General features: G+C 49.2%; 1 protein-coding gene across 1 annotated transcript in view; it reads left to right on the top strand.

Moving 5' to 3' along the window:
• The first annotated feature begins 11,881 nt into the window (after positions 1-11,881).
• The window catches only part of TSPAN7 (tetraspanin 7), a 119,542-nt gene continuing 112,619 nt past the window's right edge, over positions 11,882-18,804 (top strand). Inside the window, exon 1 of the mRNA XM_044283620.1 lies at positions 11,882-12,121. Coding sequence (XP_044139555.1) covers positions 12,041-12,121 — 81 coding nt within the window. The 5' untranslated portion in view covers positions 11,882-12,040. The remainder of the gene's footprint in view (positions 12,122-18,804) is intronic.

Here is an 18,804-nt window from a genome sequence, read left to right on the forward strand (position 1 = left end):
AGCAGAGAATCAGTCTGCATGTCATAGCAGAGAATCAGGCTTCACGTCACCCAACATTGGAACAGTCCATTGGCATATATTTAAGCCCAGGCACCCAGGCAGAGGAGAGAGGTCCTGTAACAGAGAATCTGGCTTCATGTCAGCAGAGAATTAGTCTGCATGTCATAGCAGAGAATCATGCTTTACGTCAGCCACCAATGCAACAGTCCATTGTCAGATATTTAGGCCCAGCACCCAGACAGAGGAGAGAGGTCCCGTAACAGAGAATCTGTCTTCATGTCAGCAGAGAATCAGTCTGCATGTCATAGCAGAGAATCAGGCTTCACGTCAGCCACCAGTGCAACAGTCCATTGTCAGATATTTAGGCCCAGCACGCAGGCAGAGGAGAGAGGTCCCGTAACAGAGAATCTGGCTACATGTCAGCAGAGAATTAGTCTGCATGTCATAGCAGAGAATCAGGCTTCACGTCACCCAACATTGGAACAGTCCACTGGCATATATTTAGGCCCCGGCACCCAGACAGAGGAGAGGTTCATTCAACTTTGGGTAGCCTCGCAATATAATGGTAAAATGAAAATAAAAATAGGATTGAATGAGGAAGTGCCCTGGAGTACAATAATATATGGTTAAGGGGAGGTAGTTAATGTCTAATCTGCACAAGGGATGGACAGGTCCCGTGGGATCCATGCCTGGTTCATTTTTATGAACGTCAGCTTGTCCACATTGGCTGTAGACAGGCGGCTGCGTTTGTCTGTAATGACGCCCCCTGCCGTGCTGAATACACGTTCAGACAAAACGCTGGCCGCCGGGCAGGCCAGCACCTCCAAGGCATAAAAGGCTAGCTCTGGCCACGTGGACAATTTAGAGACCCAGAAGTTGAATGGGGCCGAACCATCAGTCAGTACGTGGAGGGGTGTGCACACGTACTGTTCCACCATGTTAGTGAAATGTTGCCTCCTGCTAACACGCTGCGTATCAGGTGGTGGTGCAGTTAGCTGTGGCGTGTTGACAAAACTTTTCCACATCTCTGCCATGCTAACCCTGCCCTCAGAGGAGCTGGCCGTGACACAGCTGCCTTGGCGACCTCTTGCTCCTCCTCTGCCTTGGCCTTGGGCTTCCACTTGTTCCCCTGTGACATTTGGGAATGCTCTCAGTAGCGCGTCTACCAACGTGCGCTTGTACTCGCGCATCTTCCTATCAAGCTCCAGTGCAGGAAGTAAGGTGGGCACATTGTCTTTGTACCATGGATCCAGCAGGGTGGCAACCCAGTAGTCCGCACACGTTAAAATGTGGGCAACTCTGCTGTCGTTGCGCAGGCACTGCAGCATGTAGTCGCTCATGTGTGCCAGGCTGCCCAGGGGTAAGGACAAGCTGTCCTCTGTGGGAGGCGTATCGTCATCGTCCTGCCTTTCCCCCCAGCCACGCACCAGTGATGGGCCCGAGCTGCGTTGGGTGCCACCCTGCTGTGACCATGCTTCATCCTCATCCTCCTCCACCTCCTCCTCGTCCTCCAGTAGTGGGCCCTGGCTGGCCACATTTGTACCTGGCCTCTGCTGTTGCAAAAAACCTCCCTCTGAGTCACTTCGAAGAGACTGGCCTGAAAGTGCTAAAAATGACCCCTCTTCCTCCTCCTGGGCCACCTCCTCTTCCATCATCGCCCTAAGTGTTTTCTCAAGGAGACATAGAAGTGGTATTGTAACGCTGATAACGGCGAACATCGCCCCTGGCCATGTTGGTGGAGTACTCGAAACAGCGCAACAGGGCACACAGGTCTCGCATGGAGGCCCAGTCATTGGTGGTGAAGTGGTGCTGTTCCGTAGTGCGACTGACCCGTGCGTGCTGCAGCTGAAACTCCACTATGGCCTGCTGCTGCTCGCACAGTCTGTCCAGCATGTGCAAGGTGGAGTTCCACCTGGTGGGCACATCGCATATGAGGCGGTGAGCGGGAAGGCCGAAGTTACGCTGTAACGCAGACAGGCGAGCAGCGGCAGGATGTGAACGCCGGAAGCGCGAACAGACGGCCCGCACTTTATGCAGCAGCTCTGACATGGCGGGGTAGTTGTGAATGAACTTCTGCACCACCAAATTCAGCACATGCTCCAAGCAAGGGATGTGCGTCAAACCGGCTAGTCCCAGAGCTGCAACGAGATTTTGCCCATTATCGCACACCACCAGGCCGGGCTTGAGGCTCACCGGCAGCAACCACTCGTCGGTCTGTTGTTCTATACCCCGCCACAACTCCTGTGCGGTGTGGGGCCTGTCCCCCAAACATATGAGTTTCAGAATGGCCTGCTGACGTTTACCCCGGGCTGTGCTGAAGTTGGTGGTGAAGGTGTGTGGCTGACTGGATGAGCAGGTGGAAGAAGAGGAGGAGGAAGCTGAGTAGGAGGAGGTGGCAACAGGAGGCAAAGAATGTTGCCCTGCAATCCTTGGCGGCGGAAGGACGTGCGCCAAACAGCTCTCCGCCTGGGGCCCAGCTGCCACTACATTTACCCAGTGTGCAGTTAGGGAGATATAGCGTCCCTGGCCGTGCTTACTGGTCCACGTATCTGTGGTTAGGTGGACCTTGCCACAGATGGCGCAGTGCACACTTGATTTTATCGGATACTTGGTTGTGCAGGGAAGGCACGGCTCTCTTGGAGAAGTAGTGCCGGCTAGGAACAACATACTGTGGGACAGCAAGCGACATGAGCTGTTTGAAGCTGTCTATGTCCACCAGCCTAAATGACAGCATTTCATAGGCCAGTAGTTTAGAAATGCTGGCATTCAGGGTCAGGGATCGAGGGTGGCTAGGTGGGAATTTACGCTTTCTTTCAAATGTTTGTGAGATGGAGAGCTGAACGCTGCCGTGTGACATGGTTGAGATGCTTGGTGACGGAGGTCGTGGTGTTGGTGGTACATCCCCTGTTTGCTGGGCGGCAGATGCCAACGTTCCTCCAGAGGCGGAGGAAGAGGCTGAGGCGGCAGCAGCAGAAGAGGCCGAGGCGGCAGCAGCAGAAGAGGCCGAGGCGGCAGCAGCAGAAGAGGTAGCAGGGGGAGCCTGAGTGACTTCCTTGTTTTTAAGGTGTTTACTCCACTGCAGTTCATGCTTTGCATGCAGGTGCCTGGTCATGCAGGTTGTGCTAAGGTTCAGAATGTTAATGCCTCGCTTCAGGCTCTGATGGCACAGCGTGCAAACCACTCGGGTCTTGTCGTCAGCACATTGTTTGAAGAAGTGCCATGCCAGGGAACTCCTTGAAGCTGCCTTTGGGGTGCTCGGTCCCAGATGGCCGCGGTCAGTAGCAGGCGGAGTCTCTTGGCGGCGGGTGTTCTGCTTTTGCCCACTGCTCCCTCTTTTGCTACGCTGTTGGCTCGGTCTCACCACTGCCTCTTCCTCCGAACTGTGAAAGTCAGTGGCACGACCTTCATTCCATGTGGGGTCTAGGACCTCATCGTCCCCTGCATCGTCTTCCACCCAGTCTTGATCCCTGACCTCCTGTTCAGTCTGCACACTGCAGAAAGACGCAGCAGTTGGCACCTGTGTTTCGTCATCATCAGAGACTTGCTGAGGTGGTATTCCCATGTCCTCATCATCAGGAAACATAAGTGGTTGTGCGTCAGTGCATTCTATGTCTTCCACTGCTGGGGAAGGGCTAGGTGGATGCCCTTGGGAAACCCTGCCAGCAGAGTCTTCAAACAGCATAAGAGACTGCTGCATAACTTGAGGCTCAGACAGTTTCCCTGATATGCATGGGGGTGATGTGACAGACTGATGGGGTTGGTTTTCAGGCGCCATCTGTGCGCTTTCTGCAGAAGACTGGGTGGGAGATAATGTGAACGTGCTGGATCCACTGTCGGCCACCCAATTGACTAATGCCTGTACCTGCTCAGGCCTTACCATCCTTAGAACGGCATTGGGCCCCACCATATATCGCTGTAAATTCTGGCGGCTACTGGGACCTGAGGTAGTTGGTACACTAGGACGTGTGGATGTGGCAGAACGGCCACGTCCTCTCCCAGCACCAGAGGGTCCACTAACACCACCATGACCATGTCCACGTCCCTTACTAGATGTTTTCCTCATTGTTATCGTTCACCACAACAACAAAAATATTATTTGGCCCAATGTATTGAATTCAAATTCAGGCCTTTTTTTACAGACACCTAACACTATCTGGCTATCTATTTAGATACCGTATTACACTAATACAGGCACAGCAGTAACCACAGATTTAGCTGACTATGAATTTGAGGCCTAGTATTTAGGCGCTGGGTGACAGGTATACGTTTTACGGACAGAATTAGACTGGGATATGCACAGTAGCGTGTGTGTGAAGTTATTGAGAATGACCCTATCAGCACCTTGATTCTGATATACCCTTTTAGGGATGTCTTTAAAGTAGGCCTGATACGGCAGAAACCACTAAATTAGGAAATTGCTAAATTGGGAATTGTATTTCAACCCAGAACAAAAAATGTGCTTTGACGGACACTAAATAACTTGCCCAGCCACAACAGTACAGCAGTAACGACAGATTTAGCTGGATATAAATTTGAGGCCTAGTATTTAGGCGCTGGGTGACAGGTATAGGTTTATTGACAGAATTAGACTTGGAAATGCACAGTAGCGTGTGTGTGAAGTTATTCAGAATGACCCTATGTGCACCTTGAATATTATATACCCTTTTAGGGATAGATTTCAAATAGCTCTGATACAGCAGAAACCACAAAATTAGGAAATTGCTAAATTGGGAATTGTATTTCAACCCAGAACAAAAAATGTGCTTTGACGGACACTAAATAACTTGCCCAGCCACAGCAATAACCACAGATTTAGCTGTATATAAATTTGAGGCCTAGTATTTAGGCGCTGGGTGACAGGTATAGATTTACTGACAGAATTAGGCCTCCTGCACACGAACGTTGTGTGCATCCGTGGCCGTTGTGCCGTTTTCCGTTTTTTTTCACGGACCCATTGACTTTCAATGGGTCCGTGGAAAAATCGGAAAATGCACCGTTTGGCAGCCGCATCCGTGAGCCGTGTTTCCTGGCCGTGAAAAAAATATGACCTGTCCTATTTTTTTCACGGCCAACGGTTCACGGGCCCATTCAAGTCAATGGGTCCGTGAAAGAACACGGATGCACACAAGATTGGCATCCGTGTCCGTGATCCGTGGCCGTAGGTTAGTTTCATACAGACGGATCCGAAGATCCGTCTGCATAAAAGCTTTTTCAGAGCTGAGTTTTCACTTCGTGAAAACTCAGATCCGACAGTATATTCTAACACAGAAGCGTTCCCATGGTGATGGGACGCTTCTAGTTAGAATACACTACAAACTGTGTACAAGACTGCCCCCTGCTGCCTGGCAGCACCCGATCTCTTACAGGGGGATATGATAGTGCGGCACCTGAAGGGGTTAATTGTACTATCATATCCCCCTGTAAGAGATCAGGGCTGCCAGGCAGCAGGGGGCAGACCCCCCCCCCCTCCCCAGTTTGAATATCATTGTGCGGCCCCCCCCTCCCCTGTTGTTAACTCGTTGGTGGCCAGTGTGCGCACCCCCCTCCCTCCCTCTATTGTTTTAATACATTGGGGCCAGTGTGCGCGCGCCCCCAACCCCCCCCTCCCTCCCTCTATTGTTTTAATACATTGGGGCCAGTGTGCGCACCCCCCAACCCCCCCCCCCTCCCTCCCTCTATTGTAATAATAGCATTGGGGTCAGTGTGCGCACCCCCCCCCACCCCCCCCCCCCCCGATCATCGGTGGCAGCGGAGTAGAAGATTTTCATACTTACCTGGCTGCTGGCTGCTGCGATGTCTGCGTCCGGCCGGGAGCTCCTCCTACTGGTAAGTGACAGCAATGCGCCGCACAGACCTGTCACTTACCAGTAGGAGGAGCTCCCGGCCGGACACAGAGATCGCAGCAGCGAGCAGCCAGGTAAGTATGAATCTTCTACTCCGCTGCCACCGATGATCGGGGGGGGGGGGGGGCACACTGGCCCCAATGCTATTATTACAATAGAGGGAGGGAGGGGGGGGGGGGGTTGGGGGGGCGCGCACACTGGCCCCAATGCTATTATTACAATAGAGGGAGGGAGGGGGGGGGGTGGGGGGGCGCGCACACTGGCCCCAATGCTATTATTACAATAGAGGGAGGGAGGGGGGTGCGGGGGGTGCGCACACTGGCCACCAACGAGTTAACAATAGGGGAGGGGGGGCCCACTGGCCACCAATGAGTTAAAAACAGGGGGGGGGGTCTGCCCCCTGCTGCCTGGCAGCACCTGCCAGGCAGCAGGGGGCAGTCATGTACACAGTTTTTTTGTATATTCTAACCTGAAGCGTCTCCATCACCATGGGAACGCCTCTGTGTTAGAATATACTGTCGGAAATGAGTTTCACGATGTAGCTCATATCCGACAGTATATTCTAACATAGAGGCGTTCCCATGGTGATGGGGACGCTACAAGTTAAAATATACCATCGGATTGGAGAAAACTCCAATCCGATGGTATAACAGAACTCCAGACTTTGCATTGAAAGTCAATGGGGACGGATCCGTTTGAAATGGCACCATATTGTGTCAACATCAAACGGATCCGTCCCCATTGACTTGCATTGTAATTCAGGACGGATCCGTTTGGCTCCGCACGGCCAGGCGGACACCAAAATGACTTTTTTTTCATGTCCGTGGATCCTCCAAAAATCAAGGAAGACCCACGGACGGAAAAACGGTCACGGATCACGGACCTACGGACCCCGTTTTTGCGTTCGTGTACAGGAGGCCTTAGACTTGGAAATGCACAGTAGCGTGTGTGTGAAGTTATTCAGAATGACCCTATGTGCACCTTGAATATTATATACCCTTTTAGGGATAGATTTCAAATAGCTCTGATACAGCAGAAACCACTAAATTAGGAAATTGCTAAATTGGGAATTGTATTTCAACCCAGAACAAAAAATGTGCTTTGACGGACACTAAATAACTTGCCCAGCCACAACAGTACAGCAGTAACGACAGATTTAGCTGACTATAAATTTGAGGCCTATTCTTTAGGCGCTGGGTGACAGGTATAGGTTTACTGACAGAATTTGACTTGGAAATGCACAGTAGCGTGTGTGTGAAGTTATTCAGAATGACCCTATGTGCACCCTGAATATTATATACCCTTTTAGGGATAGATTTAGAGTAGGCCTGATACAGCAGAAACCACTAAATTAGGAAATTGCTAAATTGGGAATTGTATTTCAACCCAGAACAAAAACTGTGCTTTGACGGACACTAAATAACTTGACCAGCCGCACCAGTAACGACAGATTTAGCTGGATATAAACTTGAGGCCTAGTATTTAGGCGCTGGGTGACAGGTATACGTTTACTGACAGAATTAGACTGGGATATGGCCAAAAAATAACCACACTATTGATGGTTAAATGCACTTGGTGTGACAGCTTGACCAACCACACTACTGAGGGTTAAATGCACTTGGTGACAGGCGCAGCTTGCCCCTGATGTAGTATATGGCCAAAAAATAAACAGACTATTGCTGGTTAAATGCACTTGGTGTGACAGCTTCACCCTGATGTAGGATTTAGCCAAAAAACAACCACACCATTGAGGGTTAAATGCACTTGGTGGCAGCTTGTGCTGGCGCAACACAAGACACAAAATGGCCGCCGATCACCCCAGAAAAAAGTGACTGAAAAACGCTCTGGGCAGCCTAAAAACAGTGAGCAATTCAATAGCAGCAGTTCAATCATCCACAGCTGCAGATCGATCACTGGATGGAGTCTTTTGGAGGAGTTAATCAGCCTAATCTCGCCCTACTGTCGCAGCTGCAACCTCTCCCTACGCTAATCAGAGCGGCGCTATGTGACTCCAGCTTAAGAGGCTGGGTCACATGGTGCTCTGGCCAATCACAGCCATGCCAATAGTAGGCATGGCTGTGACGGCCTCTTGGGGCAAGTAGTATGACGCTTGTTGATTGGCTGCTTTGCAGCCTTTCAAAAAGCGCCAAGAAAGCGACGAACACCGAACCCGAACCCGGACTTTTACGAAAATGTCCAGGTTCGGGTCCGTGTCACGGACACCCCAAAATTCGGTACGAACCCGAACTATACAGTTCGGGTTCGCTCATCCCTACTAACAAGGGAACAATAATGCTGTCATACTGTTAGGGCTCATGCACACGACCGTATGGCTTTTTTAGTGTTTTGCGGTTCATTTTTTACAGATCCGTTGTTCTGTTTTTTGTTTCCGTTGTGTTTCCGTTTTTCCGTATGCCACATACAGTACACAGTAATTACATAGAAAATATTGGGCTGGGCATAACATTTTCAATAGATGGTTCAACAAAAACGCAAGCACCATCAGCGACTTCATCCACTTCTTGTGTCCCAACGCAGCGTCCAAATGTCCTTAGCCCAGGCATTAGAATGCAAGGGCAAATACCCAAATTTCACTATTTTAAATTAGTCCCAGAATAAAATAATGCCAACAATGTTCTGCAGCTCCAATGTAAAACTGTTAAAAGCACCGTTGGTTAATAGTCCCACATCGACCAGGTGTAGCGGCGTCCCGCTATATACTTAAACCAGTGGCGTCCCACTGGACTAATAGCAATACAGTCTTACTGAATATCCTGTCTGCAAATATTCGACAATGATTCGAAGATAGTCTTACTGTGAAATTTTCCTCACCACATCTCTGCAAAAAAGTCGCTTTGCTGGTTCGTTCGTTATGTATTGCAACCAGAAATTTTCGAGCGATCAAGATGTTCACTTCCCACGTAGGCAAATGTTTGACACGTGCAGTCCGGTCTTTGCTGACTTCAGGGTTTTCTTTTCATTTACCCTTTGCGTGGTGAATATTTGCTGACAGGATATTCAGTAAGACTGTATTGCTATTAGTCCAGTGGGACGCCACTGGTTTGAGCATATAGCGGGACGCCGCTACACCTGGTCGATGTGGGAGTATTAACCAATGGTGCTTTTAACAGTTTTACATTGGAGCTGCAGAACATTGTTGGCATTATTTTATTCTGGGACTAATTCGAAATAGTGAAATAGACGAACAATCAGAGCTATTGCATTCCCAGCGAATATCGAGCGCATCGATTATTTTTGGGAATATTTCTATCGATTATTTATGCGTATATTATGTGAATTATTTATCGATCCAGTAATTTACAACTGCCTTTTATTCGATATATATGCCATGTGAGTTTTAGTATTCACGTACTGTCTATTTTTAGAGTGCTATTAATTATAGTTTATGTTATGTATTGTTAATTAGTGTATAGAGTTCCAACAGGTGGGCCACAATCCCCCTTTCTGTTGTTTTACCAATTGTCTTAAAGAGGAATACAATTCTGTATGGTTGCAATACCTTGAGAGTGCCCAGTTCATTTATTGCATTTCTTAGTTTATTTTGAGTGGACAGGGTGAGTCCACTTTACTGAGTGCACCTCTGTTTGGTCAGTGTGGGATCCTGTGCGTCACATTTATACTATTTATTGCACCAGAAGATCCTTGTTGAAAAATTGCTCCAAATTTCCATCTGACAAAGCTGGCGGCAGAGTCTGTATTTGCTTGGCCAACCGAGGAGGGGAGACAAGGCGAACACACAGCAGTTCCAACAGTGGCAGGGCAACACAGTTTTACGGCACCCCGCTAGCACCCTCACCCTGATGCACGGCCTAGTGCCACAAGGAGGAAAACTTTGGAAGATGGTGAAGGAGTACATAGCAGACCGTGTCAGTGTCCTCAATGATCCCTCAGTGCCTTACAACTACTGGGTGTCCAAGCCGGACTCGTGGCACGAACTGGCGCTCTACGACTTGCAGGTGCTGGCCTGCCCTGCTGCCAGCGTTTTGTCTGAGCGGGTATTTAGTTCTGATGGCATTATAACAGATAAGAGTATCCGCCTGTCAACTTAAAGTGCTAACAGGTTGACCCTTATAAAAATGAGCAAGGCCTGGATTGACCATGACTTCTCAACTCCACCAGAGGCACTTAAAGGCACTTTAAATGTGTTGTTTATAATGTACTGAATACACTGTATTTCCATGCACCCCTTCCACCACAAACAAGGGTATATGGTTGAATCTTCCTTTTCTCATCCTCCTTCTCCTCTTCCATCATATCAACAGGCTTATTTGTCGCATATATGCCCTTTGCATATAATGTTTTACAGGGTCGGGTCAGCTGCAGGCCGTCGTACATAATTTTTTAGAGGGTCAGCTCACCAGCAGGGCCTCACCTACAATGTTTTACAGGGTCAGCTCACCAGCAGGCCCTTGCATATAATTATTTTGAGGGTCTGCTCACCAGCAGGCCCTCACCTACAATGTTTTACAGGGTCAGCTCACCAGCAGGTCCTCACATTTTATTTCTTACAGGGTCAGCTCACCAGCAGGACTTCACCTACAATCTTTTACGGGGTCCGCTCACCTGAAGGCCCTTGCATATAATTTTTTAGAGGGTCAGCTCACCTACAGGCCCTCACCTACAATCTTTTACAGGGTCAGTTCACCTGCAGGCCCGCACTTCTTTTACAGCGTCAGCTCACCAGCAGGCCTGCACCTAAAATCTTTTACAGGGTCAGCTCACCTGGAGCTGGAAGCAGCGCTCTCTCCACCAGTGGTTCCATCCACTGACTTGAAAAAGGGGGTCTGCAGAACTCCGAAACGCGTTGTCACTATAACAATAATAAAAAAAAACTATTGGTTTATAAAAATACTCTGGTTGCGTTTTTGCGCCTACGGTCCACCCCTCCACTCGACCCCCGGTCCAGTGGAAATATACCCTATTCATCGACCCAGACAGTGGCTTGGCCCCCGCCAAAGGGGAACGCGGACAGAATCGGCAGCATCAACCAGTGAGACGTAATTACTCCTATTCACCTCCAGCTCAGTTGCACTGAACAATAGGTGCAACAACAACAGATGAGCAGTACCACGCTTCCTCTTACTTTGGAGGCTCGGCTTTTAACTTATTTACCCTATGAGCGCGTTTTTCTTTCCTTGGCCATTTTTTACTATGGGGGTAATGGGAAGCCCATGGGGCAGAGACATGAGAGAAGGCACTTTTGGCTGGCCCTAAGGCTACGGCTACACAGCAACGTGTCGCGCAACATTTCATATAATGTATGTTAACGGTGTTCCAAAAAATCCATGTCCCTGTGTAGTCGTATCCGGTACACTTGTGGCTGAAGTAATGAAAGTGCCAGGCACTTGATGGGGCACACTTGTTACTGAGGTAACTAAAGTCAGCGCATGGCTGTGACTATTGGGGGGGGCTCCTATGGTAGAAGAATACGGCCTCTTTTACATGAGGGTATTTTCAATCCATATATGACCCGGATTTTATGTATCACATGGGCATATAACTTCTGTCAGTACTTGAAATCCGCAGCATGCCCGGGTTTGAGCGTATAGAATTAGGGTCACTTATCAAACTGGTGTAAAGTAGAACTGGCTTAGTTGCCCTAAGCAACCAATCAGATTCCTCCTTTGATTTTTGACAGCTCCTTTGGAAAATGAAAGGAAGAATCTGATTGGTTGCTATGGGCAACTAAGACAGTTCTACTTTACACCAGTTTGACAAATGACCCCGATAAATCCTGAGGCAATACTGATGGAATCCCTGCGTATTCCAAAGACAGAATACTGATGGATTTCAATACCATGGTGTGAAAGCAGCCTTATGTCTGTTGGAAAATTCCCATAGGCGACCATGTAGTGAAAATGCGGCGTATCTGGTAGGACTGTATAGCGTGTAATCTCCTCACGTACTACCAGGCTATCATTATGACAGAATTCCCGCCACAGTCCCGTCCCCGCACTCCTCGGTATCAGGTGATACCCGGGGGGTGACAGGGCAGTCTATGAGTCAGAAGCGGGTGAGAAGGGCAGCCCGTCCGTGGGGCAGTGCCGATCTGCATATGAGGCTGGCAGGAGGCTGTCTCCAGCGCCTCTTTCCTCCTCTTGCGGATTGGGGATAAACTGCAAGCAGGAGGGGCTGAGAGCAGCAACAGTAACACCCGGCTACCGGATCTCAGTAGCATGGCATCAAGGAGAATGGAGACCAAGCCAGTCATAACGTGTCTGAAGACCCTGCTCATCATCTACTCCTTCGTCTTCTGGGTGAGTAATGGCGGTGCTGACGCACCTCAGGGATGGCACTGCCAGTGCAGGTGCCCGCTGTGCCCTGTTACACGGCGCTAATACGCAGTTAGTAGCCTATACCTGTATAGATTGTGCCTATACCTCCCCTCCTGATCCTGCTTACTGCGCCAAATAAGAGGCAGCTGCTGCCAGGCTGGGGGGGCATGGCACCGGGCACCGGGGGCAAATCACTGCTACTTTATCCATCCGGTCACGTCCACCTGCCATCACATTAGTATCAATCAGAAGTGGGCGCACTGGCTCCCAGCTAGGCATGGCAGGGCTCGGTTAACCCTTGCTGGTTGGAGAGGGGCTCTGTACCCAGTCTGAGGGGGTGCAGGGCTGGCACAGGTTACATATTTTTTTTTATTATTGCATGGCGGTGGTGAATTAACAGGTCTGTCCAGTGTTATTATGGGTGAAATGGGTATTATTTTTGTGGATGAAGGAAAATCTGTTCCTATTGATGAGGTAATAATCCAGTAATCCCTAAAGCGCCATAAAATATGGCGCTTTAGGGATTACTAAAATATATATATATGTAAAATATATATATATATATATATATATATATATATATATATATATGAGGTAACACTGCTTTCAGGATGGGGATGGGGCCCCTTCCCAATTCGGAGGTCTGCCCCTCTCCGTGGCGTTGCCAGGGACACTGGATGGAATAAAGGAGAATGGCACTGTAATGAGGAGAGATAATCAACTACTGCAAAGGTTGGGCTTGTGTCAGCGCCTGAAACGCAGTATTCCCAGCGAAATGCCGCTGCCCGTCATGGATATAGGTGATGGATGCGTTCCAATGGCTCGGATTATTTACAATGTATGCAGTCGCGTTATTTTCGCCTGGCTTCAGGTGTTTCGATCCGTTCGCTGAGGGTCTGGCTTTTATGTCTGGGATTTTATTGGTGTTCAGAGAAGCAAAGCACCTAAAACAATGGGAAATAGGGATAATAAACAATGTGTTGATATTATTATATTTTATTATATGTTGATAGTATCATAATAATAACATAATAATATTCTACTTTTTGTTGAACAAACCATTGCATTTGCTTTAAATAGAAGCCTCCTGAGTCCTGATATATCATAGATATGAACAAAAAATCAGCTATTTGTACCATAAACGTCAGATTACAACCAAATTACCTGTAACAATCCAGCAGGGTGGACCTCATTTCAGTCAATTATCTGTTGATAAGGGCTTAGGCACACAAATGTACTTTCTTTACGTTTTTTGTGGACCGTGTGCGGACCCATTCATTTCAAAAGTTACCCCGTGTGCATTCCGTTTTCCGTATGCCCGTTCCACAATAAAATATAACATGTCCTATTATTGTCCGCATTATGGACAAGGATAGGACTGTTCTATTAGGGGCCGGCTGTTCTGTTCAGCAAAATATTGAATGCACACGGACGTCATCCGTATTTTTTGCGGATCTGTGTTTTGCGGACTTCAAAAATACATACGGTCGTGTGCATGAGGCCCTAAGTCTGTATTAGGGAAGAACATGTAACACAAATGGGCAGTAGTCAGCAGATACCGCTGGATTATCTTCAGCCTCTGATTATCTTGTCTCTGGCTGGATTCACACACAGGGGTGCCCCTAGCCTTTCTGCTGCCTGAGGCAAAAACTGAAATGGCGCCCCCCACCCAAAATGCCAATTTCTTAACCTAACCCCTTTACCACAATGAAAGCGCTCATTGCCCATGACCCTTCCACTGCCCCCCTCTTGCCCCTACCTTGTGGAGCCTCATTGGTGGTGCCCCCCTGTTCACACACGACTTTGTGCTGTGTTTCTTGTAGCACTTTGTTTCCATTCTTCATTTTGTTTTTTTAAGTCGCAAAAGCAGCGGCTAGATCTTACTATAAAGCAGTGATGCCCAACCTACGGCCCGCGGGCCGAAGCCGTGTCATGCGGCCCGCGCTGCGAACGGCACAGGCAGCAAAGCGATGCTGCCTGTGCCTGCAATCTCCCCGCCCAGTGCCGCCTCCTAGCTAATTTATTCACTGCACTTGCCTCTGAAATTGAAGAGAAGCGCCGCCGTAATCTCGCACAGGAGCACTGGCAGAGGCATCGTAGTGCGCATGCACTGTCTTCCTGGCCTCTGCCAGTGCGCCTGTGCGAGATTACGGCGGCGCTTCTCTTCAATTTCAGAGGCAAGTGCAGTGAATAATTTAGCTAGGAAGGGGCTCTGGGTGGGGAGGAGATCTATGGAGGACACTGAAGGGGGGGGGATCTGTGGAGGACACTGAAGGGGGGGGGATCTGTGGAGGACACTGAAGGGGGGATATCTGTGGTCAGCACTGAAGGGGGGATCTGTGGACGACACTGAAGGGGGGATATCTGTGGACAGCACTGAAGGGGGGAATATCTGTGGACAGCACTGAAGGGGGGATATCTGTGGACAGCACTGAAGGGGGGGATATCTGTGGACGGCACTGAAGGGGGGATATCTGTGGACAGCACTGAAGGGGGGATATCTGTGGACGGCACTGAAGGGGGGATATCTGTGGACGGCACTGAAGGGGGGGATATCTGTGGACGGCACTGAAGGGGGGGATATCTGTGGACGGCACTGAAGGGGGGGATATCTGTGGACGGCACTGAAGGGGGGGATATCTGTGGACGGCACTGAAGGGGGGGATATCTGTGGACGGCACTGAAGGGGGGGATATCTGTGGACGGCACTGAAGGGGGGGATATCTGTGGACGGCACTGAAGGGGGGATGTCTGTGGACGACACTGAAGGGGGGGATGTCTGTGGACGACACTGAAGGGGGGATATCTGTGGACGGCACTGAAGGGGGGGGATGTCTGTGGACGACACTGAAGGGGGGTCTAGGGAGGGCTGTGGGGATGTTGGGGTGGGAGGTCCTGGAGGGGTGTTTGGGTGGGAGATCCGGGAGGGGGGGCCCAGTCATTTCTAGATACGCCCCTGATTGTTAAGATTGGGCGGGCACTGGAGAGATAGAGCGCCCTGCTGTAGGAGAAGCCGGCGGGAGATGAAAGGAGGAGGGTCCAGCTCCTGGTGGTGTCGGGCACACGGCGCAAGCATGGCGGTGGAGGTTCTGACTGAAGCCTAAAGACCAGACATCAAGGTAGACCTGCAGAAGAAGGTGACAGCACAGTATGTGATGTATACATGTGTGTAATGTATGTAGTGCAGTGTGTGATCATCACATACTGCACTACATACATTACACACATGTATACATCACATGCCCCCTCACAGTAATAATGCCAAGATATGTGCCCTCTTCACAGACGTAATGCTCACACATGCCCCCTCACAGTAGTTATGCCCAGATATGTGCCCCTCACCGTAGTTATGCCCAGATATGTGCCCCCTCACAGTAATAATGCCAAGATATGTGCCCTCTTCACAGACTTAATGCTCACACATGCCCCCTCACAGTAGTTATGCCCAGATATGTGCCCCCTCACAGTTATAATGCCAAGATATGTGCCCTCTTCACAGATGTAATGCTCACACATGCCCCCTCACAATAGTTATGCCCAGATATGTGCCCTCCTCACAGTAGTTATGCCCTGATATGTGCCCTCCTCACAGTAGTTATGCCCAGATTTGTGCCCCCTCAGTAGTAATGCTCACTCGTGCCCCCTCACAGTAGTTATGCCCTGATATGTACCCTCCTCACAGTAGTTATACCCTGATATGTGTCCTACTCACAGTAGTTATGCCCAGATATGTGCCCCCTCACAGTAGTTTTGCCAGATATGTGCCCCCTCACAGCGTTTGCATTTCTTTCTGGCAAAGCTACCTGGTTCCGGCCCGCAAAATTTATACCAAGTCTAGTGCGGCCCTCAGATGAAAAATGGTTGGGCACCACTGCTATAAAGTATAACGTCTACAGTGAAATATTAAAAAGTCTACACACAGCGTTTTGGGGGGTCAGTGGCATTTTTTCCCCTAATACAGGCTTCTCTATTGGACTCGAAAAGTCCAGAAAAAATGACCGTAATGTTTTCCGGGAGTAGAGTATTGATGACCTTGGATAGGACATCAGTATCTGATGGGGGTGTGACTCCCGGCACCGCCATCAGTCAGCTGTTTGAGGAGGCCGCGGAGCTCCAGTGAGCGCTGAGGTCTCCTCACAGCTAACCAGGTACAGCGCCATACATTGTATAGTGGCTGTGCTTGGTATTGCAGCTCAGGCCCATTCACTAGAAAGGGATTGAGCTGCAAGTAGGCCACGTGTCCGATGTACTTGGCGTCACTCGCCTAGGAAGAGGCCGATCTTCTATTGATGACCTGTCCTGAGAATAGGTTGTCAATAATGCTTTAAAATGTTTCAAAATTAAAACAATTCAGTGGAAAAAAGATTGAAATAGTGTTAAGTTCTCGTTATAGCGGCAAGTGTGAAGTTTACATTAGTTCGGAGGCCCATTCACTAAAGGCCCCCCATAGACATTAGCGTATTGTCGACTGCACCCACAGATAGTTTCATGTGTTTGGGGAGCTTCCAACTCTCCCCTGAGAAATGAAGGATCAAGTGAATTTAAAGGGAACCTGTCACCTCCTAAATGCACATAAACCCGCAGGCAGTACCTCAGGGTACCCCGCAGTGTGATACTAATCATACTTTTCATCCTGCAGTCCGATGCTGCATAAGGTCAGAAAACGATCTTTTATCCTCCGTCCGCGCTAATTTGCATGTCCGCTTCAAGGTAACCACGCCCCCTATTGCCTTTGAGTGACAGGACGCAATTCAGCTTCGCTTTCCCAGGTCTCGCGAATGTGCTGTGCCCTCTGTTTTACTGCGCGATCTCATGTATTTATACCCATGCCGATTAATGTATAAATAATGTTAATGAGGCTCTCCAGGAACCTTTTAATGGAAACCATTGAGCTATTACTTCAGGCTGCTCCTGTACTATCTGTCTGTTATAACAGGCATGCTCAACCTGCGGCCTAACAACTCCCACAATGCCCTGCTGTAGGCTGTTTGGGCATGCTGGGAGTTGTAGTTTTGCAACAGCTGGAGGGCCGCAGGTTGAGCATGCCTGTGATATAACATATTAGTCTCATTGATAGGAGACTTATTGTGTCCCGCAGAATTTTCTACTAGATTATTGCACCTGCCTTAAGCCGCGTTCACACGTCAGTGTTTGGTCAGTGATTGAAGCCATAACAAGGACTGGAGCCTCCACAGACATAAGGTATTCAGGGAAGCTATGCACTTGTTCTGTGTTTAGAGCCGCACCTGGTTTGGCTTAAAATCACTGATGTAAATCGCTGACCAAAACACTGATGTGTGAATGAGGCCTTTTTTGCGGTCCGCAAATTGCAGATCTGCCAAACACGGAAGCCGCCCGTGTGCCTTCCGCAATTTGCGGAACGGAACAGGCAGCCCATTGTAGAAATGCCTATTCTTGTCCGCAAAACTGACAAGAATAGGACATGTTATATTTTTTTTTGCGGGGCCACGGAACGGAGCAACGGATGTGGACAGCACACGGAGTGCTGTCCGCATCTTTCGCGGCCCCATTGAAGTGAATGGGTCCGCACTCGAGCGGCTCGGATGCGGACCAGAACAGCGGTCGTGTGCATGAGGCCTTAAGCTGAGTTCACATCAGCGTTCAGCCTTTCCAGAAAGGACGGATTTGGCACATTACTGAGCCTATGAGCCCCATAGATTATAATGGGGTCCATTAGGTTTCCGCTCAGAAGAAGATTTTCGAAGCGGAGACAACAGTCCTGCACTTTTTTGCAGTGTGGACCGCCAGATGCGGATTGCGGACCCAATTCAAGCGGGGTCAATTTGCAGTCCGCAGCACGGGCATGGGACATGAGGCCTTAGGCTACTTTCACACTGGCGTTTTGGCTTTCCGTTTGTGAGATTCGTTCAGGGCTCTCACAAGTGGTCAGTTTTGCCCTAATGCATTCTGAATGGAAAAGGATCCGCGAGCCAAACGGATCCCTTCTGACACACAATGGAAGTCATTGGGGACAGATCAGTTTTCTACGACACAATCTGGCACAAAAGAAAACTGATCCGTCCTCCATTGACTTTCAATGAGGTTCAAGACGGATCAGTTAAAGATAATACAAACGGATCCGCACCAAACGCGAGTGTGAAAGTAGCCTTACTCTGTGCAGTTCATTGAATGCAGAAGGTGGTTGCTGGGCACAGGTATTACACCCTGAGGTCAGTGTTATGTGACGAGTGTTAATTGGAAGCTGGCGCAGTGCCGTTTCTATCACTACACGTCCCTGGAGAATACATCTGAATCTGTGTCAAATGTCAGGAGCAGAGTCAGGAAGCCTGAACAAACAGGAAGTGCAAAGTGTGTCAAGTAGTAATTCATTCAATTGTCCTCATCCTATGGCGCTGTCATTGGGCTCCGTGATAGGCACACCAGAAAACTGCAGCAAATACTTTCAGATTATGAGTTTGCTGCGATCATCTATTTGGAGACATAAGTATAGGAACCCTCGCTGCCTACCAAAAGCCATAAGTTTTATTTTTCCATTGACATAGTCCTGTGTGGGTTTGGTGTGTTTGCAGTTGTAGTTTGCTAAGGCTACTTTCACACTCATGTTTTGTGCGGATCCGTCATGGACAGATCCGTTCAGATAATAAAACCGTCTGCTTCCGTTCAGAACGAATCCGTTTGTATTA

This window comes from Bufo gargarizans, chromosome 3, assembly GCF_014858855.1.
Source record: "Bufo gargarizans isolate SCDJY-AF-19 chromosome 3, ASM1485885v1, whole genome shotgun sequence".
In the NCBI taxonomy this organism is placed as follows: domain Eukaryota; kingdom Metazoa; phylum Chordata; class Amphibia; order Anura; family Bufonidae; genus Bufo; species Bufo gargarizans.